Source organism: Aulonocara sp. 'chitande type north' Nkhata Bay, linkage group LG6, assembly GCF_057382095.1.
Source record: "Aulonocara sp. 'chitande type north' Nkhata Bay isolate Kocher_YH1m ecotype deep benthic linkage group LG6, A_spYH_male_GT1.1, whole genome shotgun sequence".
Classification (NCBI taxonomy): domain Eukaryota; kingdom Metazoa; phylum Chordata; class Actinopteri; order Cichliformes; family Cichlidae; genus Aulonocara; species Aulonocara sp. 'chitande type north' Nkhata Bay.
This window is the reverse complement of record NC_141349.1, coordinates 44735034-44754106: the sequence shown is the minus strand read 5'-3', so window position 1 is coordinate 44754106 and position 19073 is coordinate 44735034. Positions and strand designations below refer to the sequence as shown.

Genomic DNA, 19073 nt, shown 5'->3' with positions numbered 1-19073 from the left:
CGACCGACGGCTGAGCTCGACTTCCTGTCTCCACACTGTGACCTCATCACTAGGGCTGACCTGGCAGCTGCTGATGAAGCTTTTAATCGTTCAGCGGCCACCCGGCCATCTGTGAAGGGGGGCGGACACGCAGCAGCACACACGTGTGTTCACCAACACGCCTCAGGGCTGGTGGAAGTAAGCACTTAATGCTGGTTTTTGTGATGGTTACAGACATGCAGTGGCTTTCTGTTTTTAAAGGTCCTCCAATCAGAGAGTCCCATTAAAACAGCTGAACTGGGCGTGAGCGCCCCCTGTCTGCAGAGCATCACAAACACTGAAGGAAACCTAAAAACAGACAGATTCCAAAGGAAGTTCTGAACTGTGTTAAAGCTGAAACAAAATGCTGAGCAGGAGGAAGTCAGGACGAATTTAAGCACACGGGTTTGACGTGTCGCTCCAGATCCAGTGAACACTGACAAAGTGCTGCAGGGCACGTAAACACAACAGCTGACACAACAGTTTTCTCCTGGACTCTGGAGATATTAAAGTTTCCACACTCACACGATGGCACTACCTGCAGCTTTGCCGTGGACTGTGGCAGATTCTCTTTTGTAAATTAACTCTAATCTTTATTTCAATCCTGAACCCGACTGCACAGACCATCAAACATCTGTCAGCCCACGAGCAGACCCACATAATCCTCCGTTATATCACCAAGAATGAGCAAAATTCACAAAACAAGTTTCAGTTTGCGTCAGTCACGCCTAAAACCTGAGACCAGAAACCGTCTCTCAGGTGTTCACGGAGCTCACATATCAGCTCCTTTTCTATATATAAATTGGGCCAGAGGAGTCGCCCCCTGCTGGATGTTCGAGAGAATGCCATTCTAAGTATTTACGTCCAATTTCCATCCTCAGACTAGCTTCAGAAACCCTTTCCAGCTCCTCCAGAGGTACACCAAGATGTTCCCAAACCAGCCGAGATGCCGGGGATCTGCCACGGGGCCTCCAGGTGACACACCTCCCCAGGAGGGTCCAGGTCAGACTCCTCTCTACTCTGAGCTCTACCTGAAACACCGAACCCTCACAGCATCTCTGAGCCTGCGCCTAGACACCTTCAGAGGGAGCTTGTGGTCACAGGTGAGCAGAAGTACGTAGATCTAGCAGTAAACAGATCGCTTCACTTTCAATTCATCTGTCGACCTCCTGCTCCACCCTGCCCTCACTGTTAACATACTCTGGGAAACCTAAACTCCTCCTCCAGCCGATGACCAGGACCTCTGTGAGCAGGAGGTCAAGTGAGGGAGAACCGAAACGAGGTCCAGAAACCATCGAAGCCAAAGTCCTTCATCATCTGTATCCGCTTACAAATTCTGTCATCTCTGACAGAAATGAGACCAGAATCGTGAGGTGAACCCAACAGGCCCGATACCCCGCACTCCTGAAGCGCCCCTTATAGGACACCCTGCAGAATGCGGTCAAATCAGCTGGACAAACTGCTCAAGAAGTAAAGAGCTGTTCTGCAACCTGAGTGAGAACCACACCGGTCTTCTGAATCCGAGGTTCTAACTGAACATTCTCTGGACGTTGAATCCAGCGGCTGATGGACCGACCTTTAAATCCTAAAACCCGCCTGCATGGCGTCAGAGTTCACCAGCACCGTCACAGGGTTCCTCCTCACCTGATAATGTCATCGTTGTGTCCCAGGTAGAACTTCTGTGTGTGCTCTCTGGTGTTGAAGACCACGCCCACCCCGGCCACGAAGTACACCACATCTTTCCCAGCTGTGTAGTACAGGTTGTTTCGGCACTGGTGGCCCCGGTACCCGTGGATCCACTCCAGCCTCAGCTGGCAGCGCGGCGCTGTTTTATCTGACATGTCTGCTCAAACCCACAAACTCAAACATCCACAGAAAAACCGTCTCAGAGAAATGTATCTGCTGGAGCCGCTAATGTTGCCAGGAACTGCCGTCCATCCCTGTAGTCTCTTTGCCTACACTTCCCATGATTCCAGAGGCAGCTTTGGCACCGCTCACTAATGTGTCAGCAGGAAGGTTGTAAGGGTCTTCTTCTGCGCTTTTCACAGTAAAAATCCCGAGTGGAGTCAGCGCCAGGGCCAGAAACCTCTGACCGACACCTGAACACACCTGCTCACCTGAAGACTTGCTCAGGTGGATTTTATGATGATGGAAACCGGAACGACTGTGAATAAACTGAGTGCTGCTGAGATAAAATCAATGTTTGCTAAATTCAGACGACCTGAGACAAAATCACAGAATTTCAAAATCATAAAGACCAAATTCAGCTGATGAAAATTTAACAGTGAGTTTATGTGTTTTAACTAAATAAAAGGCGGCGGTCTAAACCCTGACGTTTCCAGCTTCCATGTCCGACCTCAGAGACACTCCCGGAAATGTAACTTCGAGCTGTTTGTGGGCGTTTTAATTCCGACCCGCAGCAGACAGACCGGACCGGGTCACCGTTAGCGGCTCCTCCCGGCCTCCGTCCGTCAGGCGCAGATTTAAATCACAGCAAATCCTCCGCCGTCTGCGCCGATCCGCAGATTACTGCGCACATCTACCCGCGACCGTCCACACCCGCCCGCACCGGCGCTCCTGCTCGGGCACCGGTCACCAGCAGCCCTAAAACCGTGAAAAACCGCGACCCGAGAACGGAGCGCTAACGGGACCGCCGAAAGCATCAAGCCGGAAACCGTGAAACCCCGTGCTTCCCGCGGTCACCTTCAAAATAAAAGCACCAGATACATAGCATCGCATTTATCGTTCATTCATCGCAGGATTGGCGCAAACACGAGCTCTTCTCTCCGTTTGTGACTAAGAGACACAAAAATAACGCCTGAGAGGTCATGACGTCACACATATGCTTCAGCTTCTTATCTCACGATGAGGCTTACATCTCTTTTAAAAGCCTTTCATTTATTTACGCCCTCATTCACTTCACCTTTAGTATAGCTTAAATATGTAATGTGTCTTTGTGACGTTTACAGTCAGACGTCATCAGATGCTGAGAGGAAGTCAGACTAATCTGAAAGCGTTTTTCCAGCTCAGCAAAAATAAAAGGAAGCTAGTTTCTCCTGACGGCCTTCATGTGGTTCAATACACGCAATGACCCAACAGCAACCAGTCCTCCAACCAGCAGCTCCCAGACTATGGACAACCTTGTCTGGTCTGAGGTCACCTGGAGGTCACCACCTGAAACTTGGTCAGCAGCGTGCGCATGCAGCCGATGTGCATCTGCAGGTGCGAGTCCAATCACGTGACTGCAGCTCATGCAGGAGTCTGGTTCAGATTCTGCAGCCCTCGACAGGGAGGCGTGCACACATCAGCACCTTTTAAAAAAAATCTCAGTTTCATCCAGTTATGAATTTGACGTTTATTCACAACATAAAGACTTTTATTTTTTAGTCTTTTATTTCTGAAAAAACCTTTACCTGCACAGACATCTAAATGTTTGTAGGAAAACACAGCTGTACTCTAAAGTCAGTGTGAACCAGCACTCACAGGTGTGCTGAGGATTAAGGTCCGCAGTTTTCTGCACGCAGGCGCAGTGAGTAGTGACCTGCTCTTCCCCGTTTTTCTCCGTGATGAACAAACACCTCTGAGCTCTCTGCACGCTTAATCCGATTTTTTTCCCCACAATCCTCCGTTTTCTTTTGAAGGTCACAGCTTCCGGTTTCCCTCGCGGACACCTCCGCGAGCTTCCCGCCTCTGAGCAGGTACGGTCTGATTCAGCGTACAGCCGCAGTGCATGCTGGGGGTTGTAGTGTTTTTAACGAGCAGCTCACTGCATCCATGCCACGTTAGGCGAGATTTACCTGAACCCTCCAATGAGCGTCATCACTGGGCAGGAACTATATCTGTAACTCACCTGTTTGCTCTAACACCTGCAGGCCACAACCAATGAAAACTTCAGTGGACCTGGAGATTTAAAAAGGGACCGCCCCCAGCATTAAACCAGGGACCAGCCTCCCCCCCCCCCCCCACACACACACACACCACAGAGGCAGACACATGCAGACACAGATGGGGAAGGGGGGGCCTCGGGTTTGTGCGGGTTTCTAACTGAGCACGTGCAAAGACAACAGGAAGCTACTGAGTAAAGGTTAAAAGCTTTAATGACATCACACATATGTGACAGAGAGCTGTAAGTCTACAGGTGCAGGTTCATACATGAGAAGCTGTAATGATCGAAGGTCGGCTAAATATCGGCGAGCGTCTTCATTCCTATTGGTGCAGCTCTGATTGTGCAGGACGACGGCGGGGCTTCCATACATGTTCGCTACGATAGATCTACAGTGACGGGGCAGCACGGGTATCAAAGAGCAGAAATCAGCGTGGTGCGAAGAGCCGATGACGAGCAAGCAACCTTCACCAGTCTAGACCTCGCTCCCGTCGGCGGGACGGCGAGCTCCCTCCGCCCTCGCCAACACCACCTGACCAGAGATACAAAAGGAGGAAGTCGCAGTTTCGCGCTCAGGTCGGAGCCTGATGAAGCATGCAGGTGGACGTTTCTAAATCACCACCTCCTTGAAGGCGATTGGGCTGTCTGACAAAAACAACATGGCTGCAGAGAAACGAAAACAGAAATTATTGGAATGAAATGCACTGTTGGTCCAATTTCTCCGCGGCAGGAAACGGCGTCTGTGACGAGGAAACGACAAAAAATAGAAAAATAACAAATTTCAGAGAATAAAAAACAAACAATAACAGAACATTAGCGTGTGGTCCCTGATGATGTCATCAAAGAAAGAGCGAGATGCAGTGATGATGTCACGGCCGGTAATGCACACGGTGACAGCGGCCTCATTCGCCAACGATGACGCGGCGTTACATCAGGCACTCCGACTCGCCGCCAAATGACCGACACGCGAACAAAAATGCAGAACGCACAAAAACGAGGCGACGGCGGGCTTTGGCGAAACGCTCCTTTGCTCCTCGTCTCCACCGCCTCAGTCTCTGGGATTGGCCGATTTTAAAGGTGAACCATTCAGCGGGGAGGACTGAGGCTCGCCAGCCTCAGAGAGGCGGCGGTTTCACCCGCTCCAAGTCGATCTTCAGGAAGCTGGCGGCGCTCTGAGGCGGCCTCCAGTTCTCCCCGGCTGATGGCGGCCCATGAGAAATGAGGCGCCTGTAAATGTGGCGATGGGTGCGTCAGAGCACCTGGGCGGTTTCGCCAAAGCGTCTCGCTGCCGCGCTCTACTGCTTCTTCTTGCTGAACAGGCTGAAGCGCTTCTCCTTGTCTTTGTCTTTGTCCTTCTCGCGCTTTCCGGGGCTCGACTCGGTGGTGAGCGTGACGGTGGCCGGCAGCGTGTGAGCACGCCCGGAGGCAGGCGTGCCAGGGCTGCTGCCCTGGATGTCAGAGCGGTCTGCGGCGCCGGCGTTCAGGATGGCCTGGATCCAGGTACTCATCTCCTCCTGCGGAGGCACGTAAGCAGTTAAGCAGGAACGCCACACAGGCGAGCGCTTCCACAAATCTGAGCAAAAATCAAACTCACCTCGTCTTTGGCTTGGAACAGGTATTCGTTTCCATCGGTGATTCTGAAAGAGCGAGAGGAAGACAGGCGTGAGTGGAGGAACCGTACAAACGCACCAAACCAAGCCTCAGGTCAAAGGTCAAAGGTTAAAGTGCCGGCTGTGCTGAGATACACATCCAGGTGTGTTTAAGCGCTCAGGTGATCAGCGTTCTTTGGACCAATGACGGTCACCGGGCGAAGTCTGAACGACCATCACCCTGACAACCAATCACAGCATCAGTTCCTGCAGGCTGCAGCTGTGATTGGGCTAACAAAAAAATGAGGCAAAGGAGGCGGAGCTGCGTCCTAATGTTGCGGCTGAGAAATGTGTTGGTGAGTAACCATGGTAACGGGATGCTGTCAAACAATAAAACATGTCAGGTGGTTGTTGTAACACTCACAATGTCTGTGTGCGTGTGTGTGTGTCTGTGTGTGTCTGTGCCTGTCTGTGTGTGTGTGCATGTGTGTGCGTCTGTGCGTGTGTGTGCATGTGCGTCTGTGCGTGTGTGTGTCTGTCTGTGTGTGTGTGCGTGTGTGTGCATGTGTGTGCGTCTGTGCGTGTGTGTGTGCGTGTGTCTGTCTGTCTGTGTGTGTGTGCGTGTGTGTGCATGTGCGTCTGTGCGTGTGTGTGTGCGTGTGTCTGTCTGTCTGTGTGTGTGTGCGTCTGTGTGTGTGTGCATGTGTGTGCGTCTGTGCGTGCATGTGTGTGCGTGTGTCTGTGCGTGTGCGTGCGTCTGTGCGTGTGCGTGCGTGTGACAACGTCTACATGTGTTTTTGTTGCGTACGCTGCGTCTAGCTCTGACGCTGTGTGAGAGGCTTGTCTAGCACAGACCTATTGCTGGAACAATCAGAGACAATTCTGCTACAATGGCAACAGCGTTGGACAGCAGGCAGAGCTCTGTGTGAGCTCGTGCACGAGGGGGAGGACGAGACGAGCGCTGTTCCTGCTGCTCGAACCCCCCAGTCGCTCTCAGTCAGCTCCCCCGTAGCACTGCTCTTTATTGTGGTTACATGAATATGCATAGGCCCATTAACATATGACATCTTACACAGGCATGCATGTGAACAAAGAGTCTATGCATACGTGTAGGTATGAGTGTGTGTGAATGTGGGTGTGTGTATGTATGTGTGGGTCAATATGTGGCCCTGTGAACGCCTCCTTAAAAAGCCGGTGCCAGGAGTCCAGCGGTCCCCTAAACAAAGGGCTCTTATACTTAAACAGATACAGAGTAGGTGTCCTCCTATACCATCAATCAGAAAGAGAAGGTACGACCTCGCTCATGACCTTAGGATGTGCGTGTGCCAGAACACTCTGGAAGGCTCACAGAGTCTTTGCAGACTACTGAGGATCAGACCTCTATCATTATACAATTGATTATATATTTCTAAGCATAAATGACAATCCATCAATATAAACCTAACACTGTGAAACAGTAAAATCAGCTGATCGTTACATCAAAAATGAGATCTGGAGTTTGATTGGCTCGGCCACGACAGGTGAGGCCTTTGTGGACAGGTGACCTCAAATCAAAGCTGTAGTTTTTTCTCGTGCAGCTTTAACAGAACCAGGAAGTGCGCCCAGCACACCTGACACATCACATCAGAGGTTCTGTGACATCATCACTGTGATGTTGACTACTTTATTATATTCTAAGAATATTTGTTCAAACAAACTGGAACTTTCCAGCTTCACGGAGACGCTGCGACCAGCGGCGGCGTTTAATGTGAGACGTGTTCAACTTGTGTCCAGACTACACCTGACTTCCTGCTGCGCTCGGTACCTGAGTTTGAAGACGTGTTTCTTCTTCTTGTAGTCCGAGGCGACGTCACACGTGGCGTCCTTCAGGCTGATGGGGAGCTCGTTGTGGTACGGCACGCCCTGGCTCGCCGCCTTGCCGTCCTTGTAGAAACCCATTTCTTTATTGTTGATGATGCAGTACACGTTGTGCCACGACCTGCGAATCACACAGCAGTGGGGTCAGGTGACGGGTCAGGTGACGTAGCTGCGTGCGAGGCACTTCCTGTGGGGCGTGGAGCTCACCTGTTGGAAGCCTTCTTGTTGTGGCCCTCCCACTCGTGTTTGCGGTGCAGCAGTCCCTCCTGGGGCGAGCTGGAGTCCCGGTTCTTGGTGGGCAGTGTGGTCGACTGACTTTTAACCTTCCTGCCAGAGGTGGGCGAGGGGGCGGGGCTCGGCTCTTTGGAGCTCCGTTCACCAACACCGTTCACCAGCTCTCCGTCCTCCACGCCGTCCTGCACAGGTGGGGTTAAGCAGCAGCAGATTCAGTTTAACACCACAGAAGAAGAAATATTAGCTGTAAATACACTTTAAGAAGAAAACAAAGGTGAAGCGTGTGGCGTGCGCCACCGCCGGAGGCATAAAGGTTAAAGTTTACTGACCCTGGGAGAATCCTGGTCCGAGGGCGGTCCGTTCTGAGTGACGGCGCTGCAGAAACACACACACACTCGTTATTGTCACGCTTTTACTTACGTGGTGAGCGTTATGACACATTTGCGGCGCTTTCACCTCTGCTGCGCCTCCTCCTGCTGAACTTCCACAGGCTCTGGAGATGGTGGCTTCCTCCTCCTCTCCTCCTCCTCCTGCTGCCTCCTCACATCCAGCAGTTCCAGCTGGAAGACACGTGTAAACATCATCATCATCATCATCATCATCACATTCCTCCTCATCACCCTATCCGGCTACCCCACCCTCACCGTAGTCAGTCTCTCCAGGGCGGAGAAGCGCTCCTCCCAGGTGGCGGCGGACTTCTCGAAGGCTTCGTGGCGTTTGATGAGCTTCTCGACCTCGTCCACGCTCTGGCCCAGCTCCCTGCTGGACAGGTAGGGCTCCTGACCCAGCAGCCAGGCCTCGGCCACGCCAGCGTCCCGAGAGAACTGGTGGACCTCCAGGACTGAGGAAGAGAGAGGAAGATTTTATGACTGAACTTATCAACGCGACTGCAGGCTCAACGTGTCATACAGAGGATGGCAAGGTGAGAGGTGTGCAGGTGTTTCTACAGGAGTGTGACCTATCACGAGGCTCCACAGCAAAGCCTTTAAGCGTGGTCGTTTTCTGTCTTTGTGGCGTTTTTGTGTCTTTGTGGCGTTTTTGTGTCTTTGTGGCGTTTTTGTGTCTTTGTGGCGTTTTTGTATCTTTCTGGTCTTTTTGTATCTTTCTGGTCTTTTTGTATCTTTGTTGCCGTTTTTGTATCTTTCTGGTCTTTTTGTATCTTTCTGGGGCCCGTTCTTCGTACCTCGCTTACTACATCCAAGACCAAATCATCGCGCTAACCGTGAGCTCGCTAATCCGGTTCTCCGAACACACCTGTTGTTGACGATTAGTACAGCTGGATGAAGTAATGTGAGATCACTGGGTGGCCCAACAGGGGCTACGCATCGATAGTAGAAACATTGATCGGCAACCCTCTGATTGGTCGGCGAAAATGTCGAAGGAGCGCGCTCGGTATTTTCCGGCAGCAGAGCAAGAACTCTTGAGTGAGGGATTTCAGGAGTTTCAGAGTTTAATTAAAACACAAGGGAACACTGCAAAGGCTGCAAAAGCAAGGAGAGAGGGCTGGCAGAAAGTTGCTGACAAATTAAACTCGTAAGTAATTTAATAATAACAATAATAATGGAGTGGGTTGATATAGCGCTTTTCAAGGCACCCAAAGCGCTTTACAATGCCACTATTCATTCACTCTCACATTCACACACTGGTGGAGGCAGCTACGGTTGTAGCCACAGCTGCCCTGGGACAGACTGACAGAAGCCAGGCTGCCATATTGCGCCATCGGCCCCTCTGGCCAACACCAGTAGGCGGTAGGGTAGATTTATCATATCACACCATATTATCCAATATTATATTACATTATATTATATTATAATATGTTATATTATATCCCCTTTCACATTAGAGCCACAACAGGACCCACTAGAACATGGGAACAAGTAAAAGTGAAATATAAGAATATTCTACAGAATGGTAATATTTATCACTTATATTGCTTTTAGTCTCTTGGAAAGAGACCCTGAAATAATCTGTTTGTTTGTTCATAACAGCAACCAAGAAAAGGGCAGAGCAAACAAAGACAGGTGGTGGTCCTGCACCCCCTCGTCAACAAGTTGGTTAAGTAAATAATATCCTCACGGGAAAATCGATATCTCTCTATGAGCACACTGTCGCGCTGAGCTAAAGGATCCTGTCTATCCCGCAATATACGCTGAATTCTGAGGACTCTCCTTATCAATCTTGCACCTTCCGCAATGGGTGGCTCGCGTATACGGACAGGACATGGCTGCGACAGGCTTCCCAAATCCACCTTCGCTTTTATAGCCGTGGTCTCTCATCTTGATTACATGAAGTAATTTACAATTACTACTCTGAAATATGACTTACATCTGTAATAATCACATACATGTAATAGAATGTTAATAGTACATTTCCCTTTTTTAGGGAATGACCTGTATGTATCTGTGTGAAATCAATAAATGGATCAAGTGCTGCATTATCTTTGGTTACAGTGATGTTATTTATTTATGGTGAAACAGTGGTGGAATATCGCTGTTGCTTTCGTATAAATGAAGCGGACATACCTGCGTGGCCGCGATCTAATCCTGTTTACATAAAGTAAGCCTGCTCCCCAGCAGGTTTACGCTTACGGCTCTGTTGCTATGACAGCAAGTCCCGGATGAGCTTCGGGGAACCGAACGATCCAAGATCACGCGAAATCGTCAACAATCAAATCCAGCTAACTTACTTAGCGCGGTACGAAGAACGGGCCCCAGGACTTTTTGTATCTTTCTGGTCTTTTTGTATCTTTGTGGCTGTTTTTGTATCTTTCTGGTCTTTTTGTATCTTTCTGGTCTTTTTGTATCTTTGTGGCTGTTTGTTCTGCTGTGTCTGTCTCACAAACTGCTGGTTGATGTTTTGCTCTTTGAGGATCAGTGAGAACAGTTCCTGCAGCTGTCAGGTGAAGACATCGTGCACACAGATGCAGACTCTAAGCTGTTCTCTGAGCGTAACTGAAGCGTGTCCTGATTGGTCAGTCGGGTTCGTTAAAGGAGGGCAAGAGCCTGGGGAGTCTTCATCAGTGCTGACTCATCACTGTAGTACCCTGCAGTGATGAGTCAGCACTGACCTATGACCTTTCAGCCTCTTGATCATCATTTTAATTGGATGTTTCATGTGGACGGTAAACAGGAAGTAAGCCTTACTCAGTCGCAGCCACTCCCATCGGTCCTCCCACTTGTCAATCATCTCCTTCCTCTTGTCGGTGAGCTGCAGCAGCCTCTCTTTAATCTGGAAAATATTTTCAGCTCCTTTCAGTCTCAGCTTTATTTATAGACTTTACAGACTGCAGTTCAACCCTGATTTTATTTGCCTCTGTCGTGCCTGTTTGGCTGTTTGACTTTGGTGACCCAGGTGTGTTTGTCCTAGTAAAGGTGAGGCTTTCAAAATAAGAGCACTGCACCATTAAAACCCAAAACAACCGGGCATTGCTCCCTGTGACCAGTGGATGAAACGTCTGCCCATGGCTGTACACAGACCAGGGTTTATTATTTTTGAATTCTTTTCATTTTCCAAATTTCATCATTACTTTAACTTTAACAATTCTTTTGTTGGTCATTAAACTTTCTTTTCTTGATTCAGCACCTTTTTCCTTCTCTTCTCCCAGTCTGTGTTTCAGCTCGTCAGCTGACAATCACCTGAGCGGCCATCAGTGTCTCAGCTCACCTCCTCTGAAGCGTAGTGCTTCCTGGCCAGCAAAGCCTTCCCGAGCTCAATGCAGGCCGTGAAGCTGTCGTTGCGGGCGTCGATCTCCGCCTTGATACCCTGGTGGTTGTTCATCAACAGCTCCACCGACGAAACGTCTCTGGACACACAAACGTCTTTGTTAGCGAGGCCGCCGTGAGGCGAGGATCCACCATTGTGCAGCACACGGACCTACCTGGGGTTTTCCTGGGCCTCGATGAGCCGGATCACGTCATCCATCCACAGCATCAGGTCTCGGACCATGCTGAAGAACCGAAACTTGTCCCCGGTATCGAGGAGGCGGAGCCGGCGTCCGTCACACGCCTCCAGCAGACTCCGCCACACCTCCAGCACCTCGCTTTCCCTGCGCTGGATGTCGTCTGCTTTGTCTCCGGCATACGCCGACTGCAGGCGCCCCGCATCCTCCTGCAGCTGCCTCACCTGCAACACAGGGTCAAAGGTCATAACACGTACACCTGCATGTTTCAGTCAGGTGCTCTGACTTTAAATCGCCTAATAAGGAAAGGTGACCTGCGTGGGAGTTTACATGTCTGGTAATTCTTAAGTCACGTGACCTTTAAACGGCTGATCAGCTGAACAGGAAGCTGTGGCTGGTTTCTGGCTGGAAATAACGTGCTCAGAGAGCCAGCGCCGGGCTCTGTCTGCACACCTCAGATACAACAACCCCCCCCCCCCAAAAAAAGCTGTGCCCAAGTGACTCCCAATAAAACCAGTGTCCCCACACTGACCTGTGTTCCCAGGGCCTGGATGTCATGTTCAAAGGTGGTGTGCATCCTCTGCAGCGTCTCCACCGTGTTCTGGTCCCGGCCCACTTCCTCCGGAAGCTTCTTCTGCTTGTCCAGGATGCGTGCCAGGATCTCCTTGGCGTCGTGGTAGAACTTGTGGAGCTCGAAGGAGGCGGCGAGGATCTGCGTCCTGGTGTCGATGAGCTCCAGCAGGTCGGCCCAGGCCTCGTTTAGCCCGTCCTTCCACTCCGCCACCGTGGCCGCATCGCTGTGCCCGGCGTTGATCAGCTCGTCTGCCAGCCGGTTCACGGCGTCCACGCGCTCCTGTCCAATGTTCCCGGTGTCCCGGGCAAACTCCCGGAAACGTTCCTGCAGCATCTGAGCAGCGGGCAGGGATCATAGGTCAGTATGTAATACTTGACAGAGTACACTCAGAGGAAGTACAATCGGTACGCACGGTGACATGCTCGTAGTCCTGTCCTAGCTCGTGTGACCCGGCCACCACCTCGCGCTCGGCGATCCACTGCTCGAGGTCGTCCACCTCTCGATTCAGCTGGAAGAGGCGGAGCCTCTCATCTAGTTTGCCCCGCCTCTCCTCCGACAAGTCCTTCAAGCCGGCATAGAGCTTATCCACCTGAGACTGACGCATGCTGATCCGCTCGCTGACACACACACACACACACACACACACAGTTAAACTACTCACACTGATGTAGCGACAGACAGGAAGTGTCGCAGCTGGCTTCCTGATGTTGTCTGACTGCTTCCTGTCATGTGATGCAGGTGTGATGTCACTAAAAGCGGCTCACCTCTCCGGGTGTCCGTTGGCCACCAGCCCTCTGCTGGTCTTGGACAGCTGGTGGACGGCCTCGGCGTAGTCCTCCACCGCCTGCTCCATGATCTGATGCTTCTTTAGCATGGTGACGGCGCTCTGCTCGTCCTGATTGGAGCAAACAGTTGTAACGGTAATGATTTTGCTCTCACCCTTCTAATGTGAGTGTTTAATTTAGTTGACTTTCACAGGAAGCTGTGTATGATGTAAGCCCCGCCCACTCACCTTGGCCTTCTCCTCTGACATCATGTAGAGCTCCTGCTCGCTCATCCAGGCCTCGGCCTCGGCGGCGTCAAAGTAGTACTGCTGGGCTTTGTGCGCTTCCTCCAGCCGGCCGTGCCGACGCTCCACCTCCTCCATCAGCCGCTTCCACAGCTGCTGCAGGTCGGCCAGGCGGATCGCATCCCCGTTGGAGGACTCCTCCTTCAGGAGGCTCTGGCTGCGCTCCAGGATGTCATCGATGCGGGGCTGATGGCCCAGGATCTCCTTCTGCAGCGTCTGGGGATGTTTACGCCCACAGAGGTCAGACCGTCATCAGCAAACAGAGCATGCTGTGAGCGAGGCAAACATAGTCCTACCTGGTTCTTCTTGATGAGCAGCTGGACCGTCTGCAGGTTGTGGCCGTGGTCGGTGGACATGGCCACAGGGATCCTCTCCTGAACCCACAGCTGTAAAGGAGTGAGAGCACAGTGAGCGTGAGCGATGGCGCCCCTGAAAATATGGCGTGTGAACTTTACGTACGATCTCGTCCTCGACATCCCGGTTGAACTGGTGAACCTCTCTGGACTCAACCAGGAAGTTCCTGCGACGTCGCAGCGGCTCCAGCAGCTCCTGAAACTTATTTTCCACCACCTGCCTTCGCCCGTCCACCTCGTCCGTGTCCTTCACCTCCTGCCCCAGAGCCTTCACCTGGCTCTGGAGCTCCACCACCTCTCTCTGTCGCACCTCCACCTGGTTCTCCAGCATCTGCAAGCATAGAGGCACAGCTGTCACACCACTGCAGTTCAACTGCAGCTGCACAACATCTGTGATATGTTACAGCTGTGTTACTGTTGTGGTGTTACAGGTGTGGTTTCACAGGTGTGTTACTGTTGTGATGTTACAGGTGTGTCACAGGTGTGTTACTGTTGTGATGTTACAGGTGTGTTACGGTTGTGGTGTTACAGGTGTGTCACAGGTGTGTTACTGTTGTGGTGTTACAGGTGTGTCACAGGTGTGTTACTGTTGTGGTGTTACAGGTGTGTCACAGGTGTGTTACTGTTGTGGTGTTACAGGTGTGTCACAGGTGTGTTACTGTTGTGGTGTTACAGGTTTCACAGGTGTGTTACTGTTGTGGTGTTACAGGTGTGTCACAGGTGTGTTACTGTTGTGGTGTTACAGGTGTGTCACAGGTGTGTTACTGTTGTGGTGTTACAGGTGTCACAGGTGTGTTACTGTTGTGGTGTTACAGGTGTGTCACAGGTGTGTTACTGTTGTGGTGTTACAGGTGTGTCACAGGTGTGTTACTGTTGTGGTGTTACAGGTGTGTCACAGGTGTGTTACTGTTGTGGTGTTACAGGTGTCACAGGTGTGTTACTGTTGTGGTGTTACAGGTTTCACAGGTGTGTTACTGTTGTGGTGTTACAGGTGTGTCACAGGTGTGTTACTGTTGTGATGTTACAGGTGTCACAGGTGTGTTACTGTTGTGGTGTTACAGGTGTGTCACTGTTGTGGTGTTACAGGTGTGTCACTGTTGTGGTGTTACAGGTGTGTCACAGGTGTGTCACTGTTGTGATGTTACAGGTGTGTCACTGTTGTGGTGTTACAGGTGTGTCACTGTTGTGGTGTTACAGGTGTGTTACTGTTGTGATGTTACAGGTGTGTCACAGGTGTGTTACTGTTGTGGTGTTACAGGTGTGTCACAGGTGTGTTACTGTTGTGGTGTTACAGGTGTCACAGGTGTGTTACTGTTGTGGTGTTACAGGTGTGTCACAGGTGTGTTACTGTTGTGGTGTTGCAGGTGTGTCACAGGTGTGTTACTGTTGTGGTGTTACAGGTGTGTCACAGGTGTGTTACTGTTGTGGTGTTACAGGTGTGTCACAGGTGTGTTACTGTTGTGGTGTTACAGGTTTCACAGGTGTGTTACTGTTGTGGTGTTACAGGTGTGTCACAGGTGTGTTACTGTTGTGATGTTACAGGTGTCACAGGTGTGTCACTGTTGTGGTGTTACAGGTGTGTCACAGGTGTGTCACTGTTGTGATGTTACAGGTGTGTCACTGTTGTGGTGTTACAGGTGTGTCACTGTTGTGGTGTTACAGGTGTGTTACTGTTGTGATGTTACAGGTGTGTCACAGGTGTGTTACTGTTGTGATGTTACAGGTGTGTCACAGGTGTGTTACTGTTGTGATGTTACAGGTGTGTTACTGTTGTGGTACAGGTGTGTCACAGGTGTGTTACTGTTGTGGTGTTACAGGTGTGTCACAGGTGTGTTACTGTTGTGGTGTTACAGGTTTCACAGGTGTGTTACTGTTGTGATGTTACAGGTGTGTCACAGGTGTGTTACTGTTGTGGTGTTACAGGTGTGGTTTCACAGGTGTGTTACTGTTGTGGTGTTACAGGTGTCACAGGTGTGTTACAGGTGTGGTGTTGCAGGTGTCATAGCTGTATATATGAGTAAAATCAAACCTCACATTGAGCTGTCCACCTGTCTGTTCTGCATTCAGGTGAGTGGAGGACGTACCTGCTGCTTTTTCAGCAGGATGTTGACGGACGTCAGGTCTTTGCCGTAGTCGTCGGACTGGATCTGGCCCTCGAGGCCGGCCAACCACTTGTCGAGGTCGGCGCAGCTCTGAGTGAACAGCTCGGCCTTGTTGGCGTCAAACAGACACTGAGCTTTGGTCTGCGTGGTGGACTCGAGCTCCTCCCACATGGTGTGGAGTGCCGACAGCTTCTCCTTCACCACCGCCTCCGTTTCCGGCTTCTCCGACACCAGGAGCGTGCCATCCTGAGGTCAGGACACACTTGGGTCAGGTTAAAGGTCACTGGGGGTCTCATTTATATGATGAAATGTTTAATTTGTATATTTTAGGCTCAGTTTTGCACCGTCGGTCAGCGTTAGCATGTGTTTTAGTAGCTTCTCTCGCAGCGAGCTCAGAGAACACCTGCCTGAGGCAAACACGGGCATAAAGTTGCAGCTCGTGAGTCGTGCATGCTCTCGTTTATCTTTTGTGTGAGCGGAGTGACTGCTGATTGGCTGCCCTGCTCAGGCGAACGGCGGTACCTTCTCGATCTTGTCCAGCCACTCTTTGTTGGACTGCAGCTCGGCCATGAAGGCCTGGTGCTTCAACCACTTGCTGTGCAGGTTTCTGGCCTCGTCGTAGCTCATGTCCTGAGCCGTGAGCATCTTCTCATTGATCCACAGAGACAGCTGCAAACAGAACAGAACACAGTGTTACGCAGGCGATGATATCACAGGACGCCGTCTGAACCACAGCGCTGTGCTTGTCGACGACGCCCCTGCTTCAGAGAGTGCGTTTTGCCTTTGGCGTCTAAAGCACGGCTTCGTATCAGAGACTGACCTCCTGGCAGTCTTGCAGGAATTTCTGCAGGTCTCGGTTGTCCTTCAACCTCATCAGCAGCTCCACCGCAGCCTCCCTGTTCTTCTTGTGCCTGAAACACAACAAAAAACCCAGATAAGACCGACCTTCACACACTCACCAAACCCAACATTTAGAGATTCAGAAACAGCAGCCGGAGCCGGGGTCACGGTGACAGCTATGGTTTGACGTGCTCTTTATGTTCCACAGCTGCTTTCTCATTAGTCTAGTGGATTTTGTTCATCTGGCGTCTTCAGTGAAAACTTGAAAACCGAAGACTGACTCCAGACTGAAGAAGTCACTTGGATGAGTGACAAAATGGGAAGAACACACATTGATTCCCTTCATCACACTGACGGATCCTGCACAACTGGAAAGGCTGAAGGTCAGGGTGGCACCTACACCTTCCTGTGGAACCACGGGAATGTACCGACTACGTCTGCTGAGGAGAACGCAAGAAAGGTTCTTCTGCAGCGAACGAACATGCTGTGAAGCTTTGGCGCACCTGTCGTCGATGGAGGTAACTTTCTCATGGATTCGATCGCCGTTGATGTTCCCGTCGCTGGCCAACCGCCTACCGGCCTCAACCACGCCGTTAATCTTGTCCTCGTTGGCGTCCATCGTGGTCATGAAGTCCTCTTGCTTCTTGATGGCAGCCTCGGCCCCCTCCAGGGTCGTGGGCATCTCTGTGTGAGCCAGGACGTACTCCTGCGGGGCAGACACAGAGAAATGGCGAGTTTTTAAAGCACAGGCAGGAGCAGAAAGGGGAGGAGGTGTTAATCGGGCATTTACCTGGCTGTTGAGGAAAGCCTCCGCCTGCTTGGTATCCCGAAGGAACAGCTGGTAGGCGTGGGACTGCGACAGCAGGTTCTGCCGATTCTCCCACATCTTGTGCAGTTCGTTCCAGCCGGTGTCGAGCGCCTGCAACCGTTGTCGCAGGAACATGTACTGAGCGTCTGTCTGGCCCTGTGTCACCATCTCGCCCATGTCCCGCATCTTCTGATAGTCCTCCTCGTAGTTCTGGATCTCATTCTTGATGCCTTCATGTTGGGCCATCAGCTTCTCTGCTTCGGCAAGCGTGTTGGGCATGTCCTCTGAGGCGATGGCGGTCTGAGTGCGAGATAACCACGACTGGAAGTCGTCCAGCTCACGTAAGAACTGCTGCAGTTTCCTGGCTTCACCCAGAGACTCCTCTCGGTTCTTTAGCGTGTTCTTCATTTCCTCCCATACGGCTGTGATCTCGGCCAGACGGCCCGTAATGGCGTTGGCCTGATCGGGGTGCTCTTCTGCCAGCCTCCGGGCTTCGCCGTGCATTTCACTGAGCTTGTCCTCGATGGCGGCCAGGTCACGCTCCATGCCGGTCAGTTTGCGCTGCAGGGCCATGACCCCTGTGAGGTCATTGCCCAGCTCCTGGGTAGACTCGATGACTTTGGTCTTCTCTTTGATCCAGGACTTGGTCTCGTTGCAGTCGAGGTGGTAGTTCTGCACGCCCAGAGCTGAGTTCAGGGACTCCTTCTTACGGTCCACAAGCTCACGGAACAGGCTCCACCTGGAGGCAGAGCAGAGGGTTATCACGGCAGCTTCCACACCTGACTCTCACAGGTCAATGTTTTTGATTTTGTTATTCTTTGGTAGGAATCTCTGTACCTGATGGTCGGGTCATACCTGTTATTGAGTTTGTCCTGCTGGGTCTTAATGTCCTTCTCACTCGGGTGACCGCTGTGCATCAGCTGCCTGGCAATCTGGTTCACCACAGCGACACGAGACGCCTGGCTGTTCATCTCCGGCTCAAGACTCTCAAACCTGCCAGAACACATCATGCTTCAGTGCACGTGTTGCAGTGTATCACAGTACATTTGTATCATATCTATCTAATCATGGAGAGTCCTCTTCACACACTGAGGTTAGTTATGGAGTTCCACAGGGTTCAGTGCTAGGACCACTTCAGTCCTTCAATGCACATATTAAACAAATATGTAAGACTGCGTTCTTCCATTTGTGCAACATCTCTAAAATTAGAAATATCCTGTCTCAGAGTGACGCTGAAAAACTAGTTCATGCATTTATTACTTCCAGGCTGGACGACTGTAATTCATTATTATCAGGAAGTCCTAAAAACTCCCTGAAAAGCCTTCAGCTAATCCAAAATGCTGCAGCAAGAGTCCTGACAGGGACTAGAAAGAGAGAGCAGATTTCTCCTGTTTTGGCTTCCTGTTAAATCCAGGATTCAAAATCCTGCTCCTCACATACAAGGTCTTAAATAATCAGGCCCCATCTTATCTTAATGACCTTGTAGTACCATATCACCCTATTAGAGCACTTCGCTCTCGCTCTGCAGGCCTACTTGTTGTTCCTAGAGTATTTAAAAGTAGAATGGGAGGCAGAGCCTTCGGTTTGCTCTGAGGCAGTGCTGTGTAACTAATCCTACCTGTGCTGGTTAGATATGTGTGAAACCCAGAACACGACTAACTCAAGATGCTGGAGAGAATTTGGATGGAAACATCTTACTCGATTCTTTCTTACACCAAAAATCAAAAGTAAGCAGACTCAAGTTTGGAGCAGATGTGGTAACATGGAAGCTCGTCATACGCACGTGTTTGGGACCTGAAACTGCATCATTTTTGGAAGAACGTGATTCTTGTAATAGGCAATATGTTG

At 51.0% G+C, this 19073-nt stretch overlaps 2 protein-coding genes across 9 annotated transcripts in view; both read right to left on the bottom strand.

Annotated features, from left to right (window-relative positions):
- Positions 1–3220, bottom strand: part of LOC147328696 (echinoderm microtubule-associated protein-like 6) — a 40226-nt gene extending 37006 nt beyond the window's left edge. For 3 of the 5 annotated variants that reach the window (XM_086297261.1, XM_086297262.1, XM_086297263.1), the window contains exon 1: positions 1663–3199. In XM_086297261.1, the coding sequence (XP_086153387.1) occupies positions 1663–1859 (197 nt within the window). In that variant the 5' untranslated portion in view covers positions 1860–3199. Of the gene's footprint in view, positions 1–60; positions 1618–1662 lie in introns of those variants that run through there. The other 2 variants (XM_086297265.1, XM_086297264.1) reach the window with 2 other exon arrangements.
- An 877-nt stretch (positions 3221–4097) lies between these two features.
- LOC147328695 (spectrin beta chain, non-erythrocytic 1-like) overlaps positions 4098–19073 on the bottom strand; it is a 31212-nt gene continuing 16236 nt past the window's right edge. For all 4 annotated transcript variants that reach the window (XM_086297249.1, XM_086297251.1, XM_086297250.1 and 1 more), the window contains 22 exons: positions 18081–18218; positions 17208–17964; positions 16921–17123; positions 16398–16488; positions 16100–16246; positions 15560–15823; positions 13582–13806; positions 13419–13508; positions 13066–13338; positions 12818–12948; positions 12466–12670; positions 12012–12386; positions 11459–11703; positions 11245–11383; positions 10725–10809; positions 8226–8422; positions 8038–8141; positions 7911–7956; positions 7555–7763; positions 7295–7468; positions 5496–5538; positions 4098–5415 (listed from right to left, as the gene is read on the bottom strand). In XM_086297249.1, coding sequence (XP_086153375.1) covers positions 5197–5415; positions 5496–5538; positions 7295–7468; positions 7555–7763; positions 7911–7956; positions 8038–8141; positions 8226–8422; positions 10725–10809; positions 11245–11383; positions 11459–11703; positions 12012–12386; positions 12466–12670; positions 12818–12948; positions 13066–13338; positions 13419–13508; positions 13582–13806; positions 15560–15823; positions 16100–16246; positions 16398–16488; positions 16921–17123; positions 17208–17964; positions 18081–18218 — 4360 coding nt within the window. In that variant the 3' untranslated portion in view covers positions 4098–5196. The remainder of the gene's footprint in view (positions 5416–5495; positions 5539–7294; positions 7469–7554; positions 7764–7910; positions 7957–8037; positions 8142–8225; positions 8423–10724; positions 10810–11244; positions 11384–11458; positions 11704–12011; positions 12387–12465; positions 12671–12817; positions 12949–13065; positions 13339–13418; positions 13509–13581; positions 13807–15559; positions 15824–16099; positions 16247–16397; positions 16489–16920; positions 17124–17207; positions 17965–18080; positions 18219–19073) is intronic.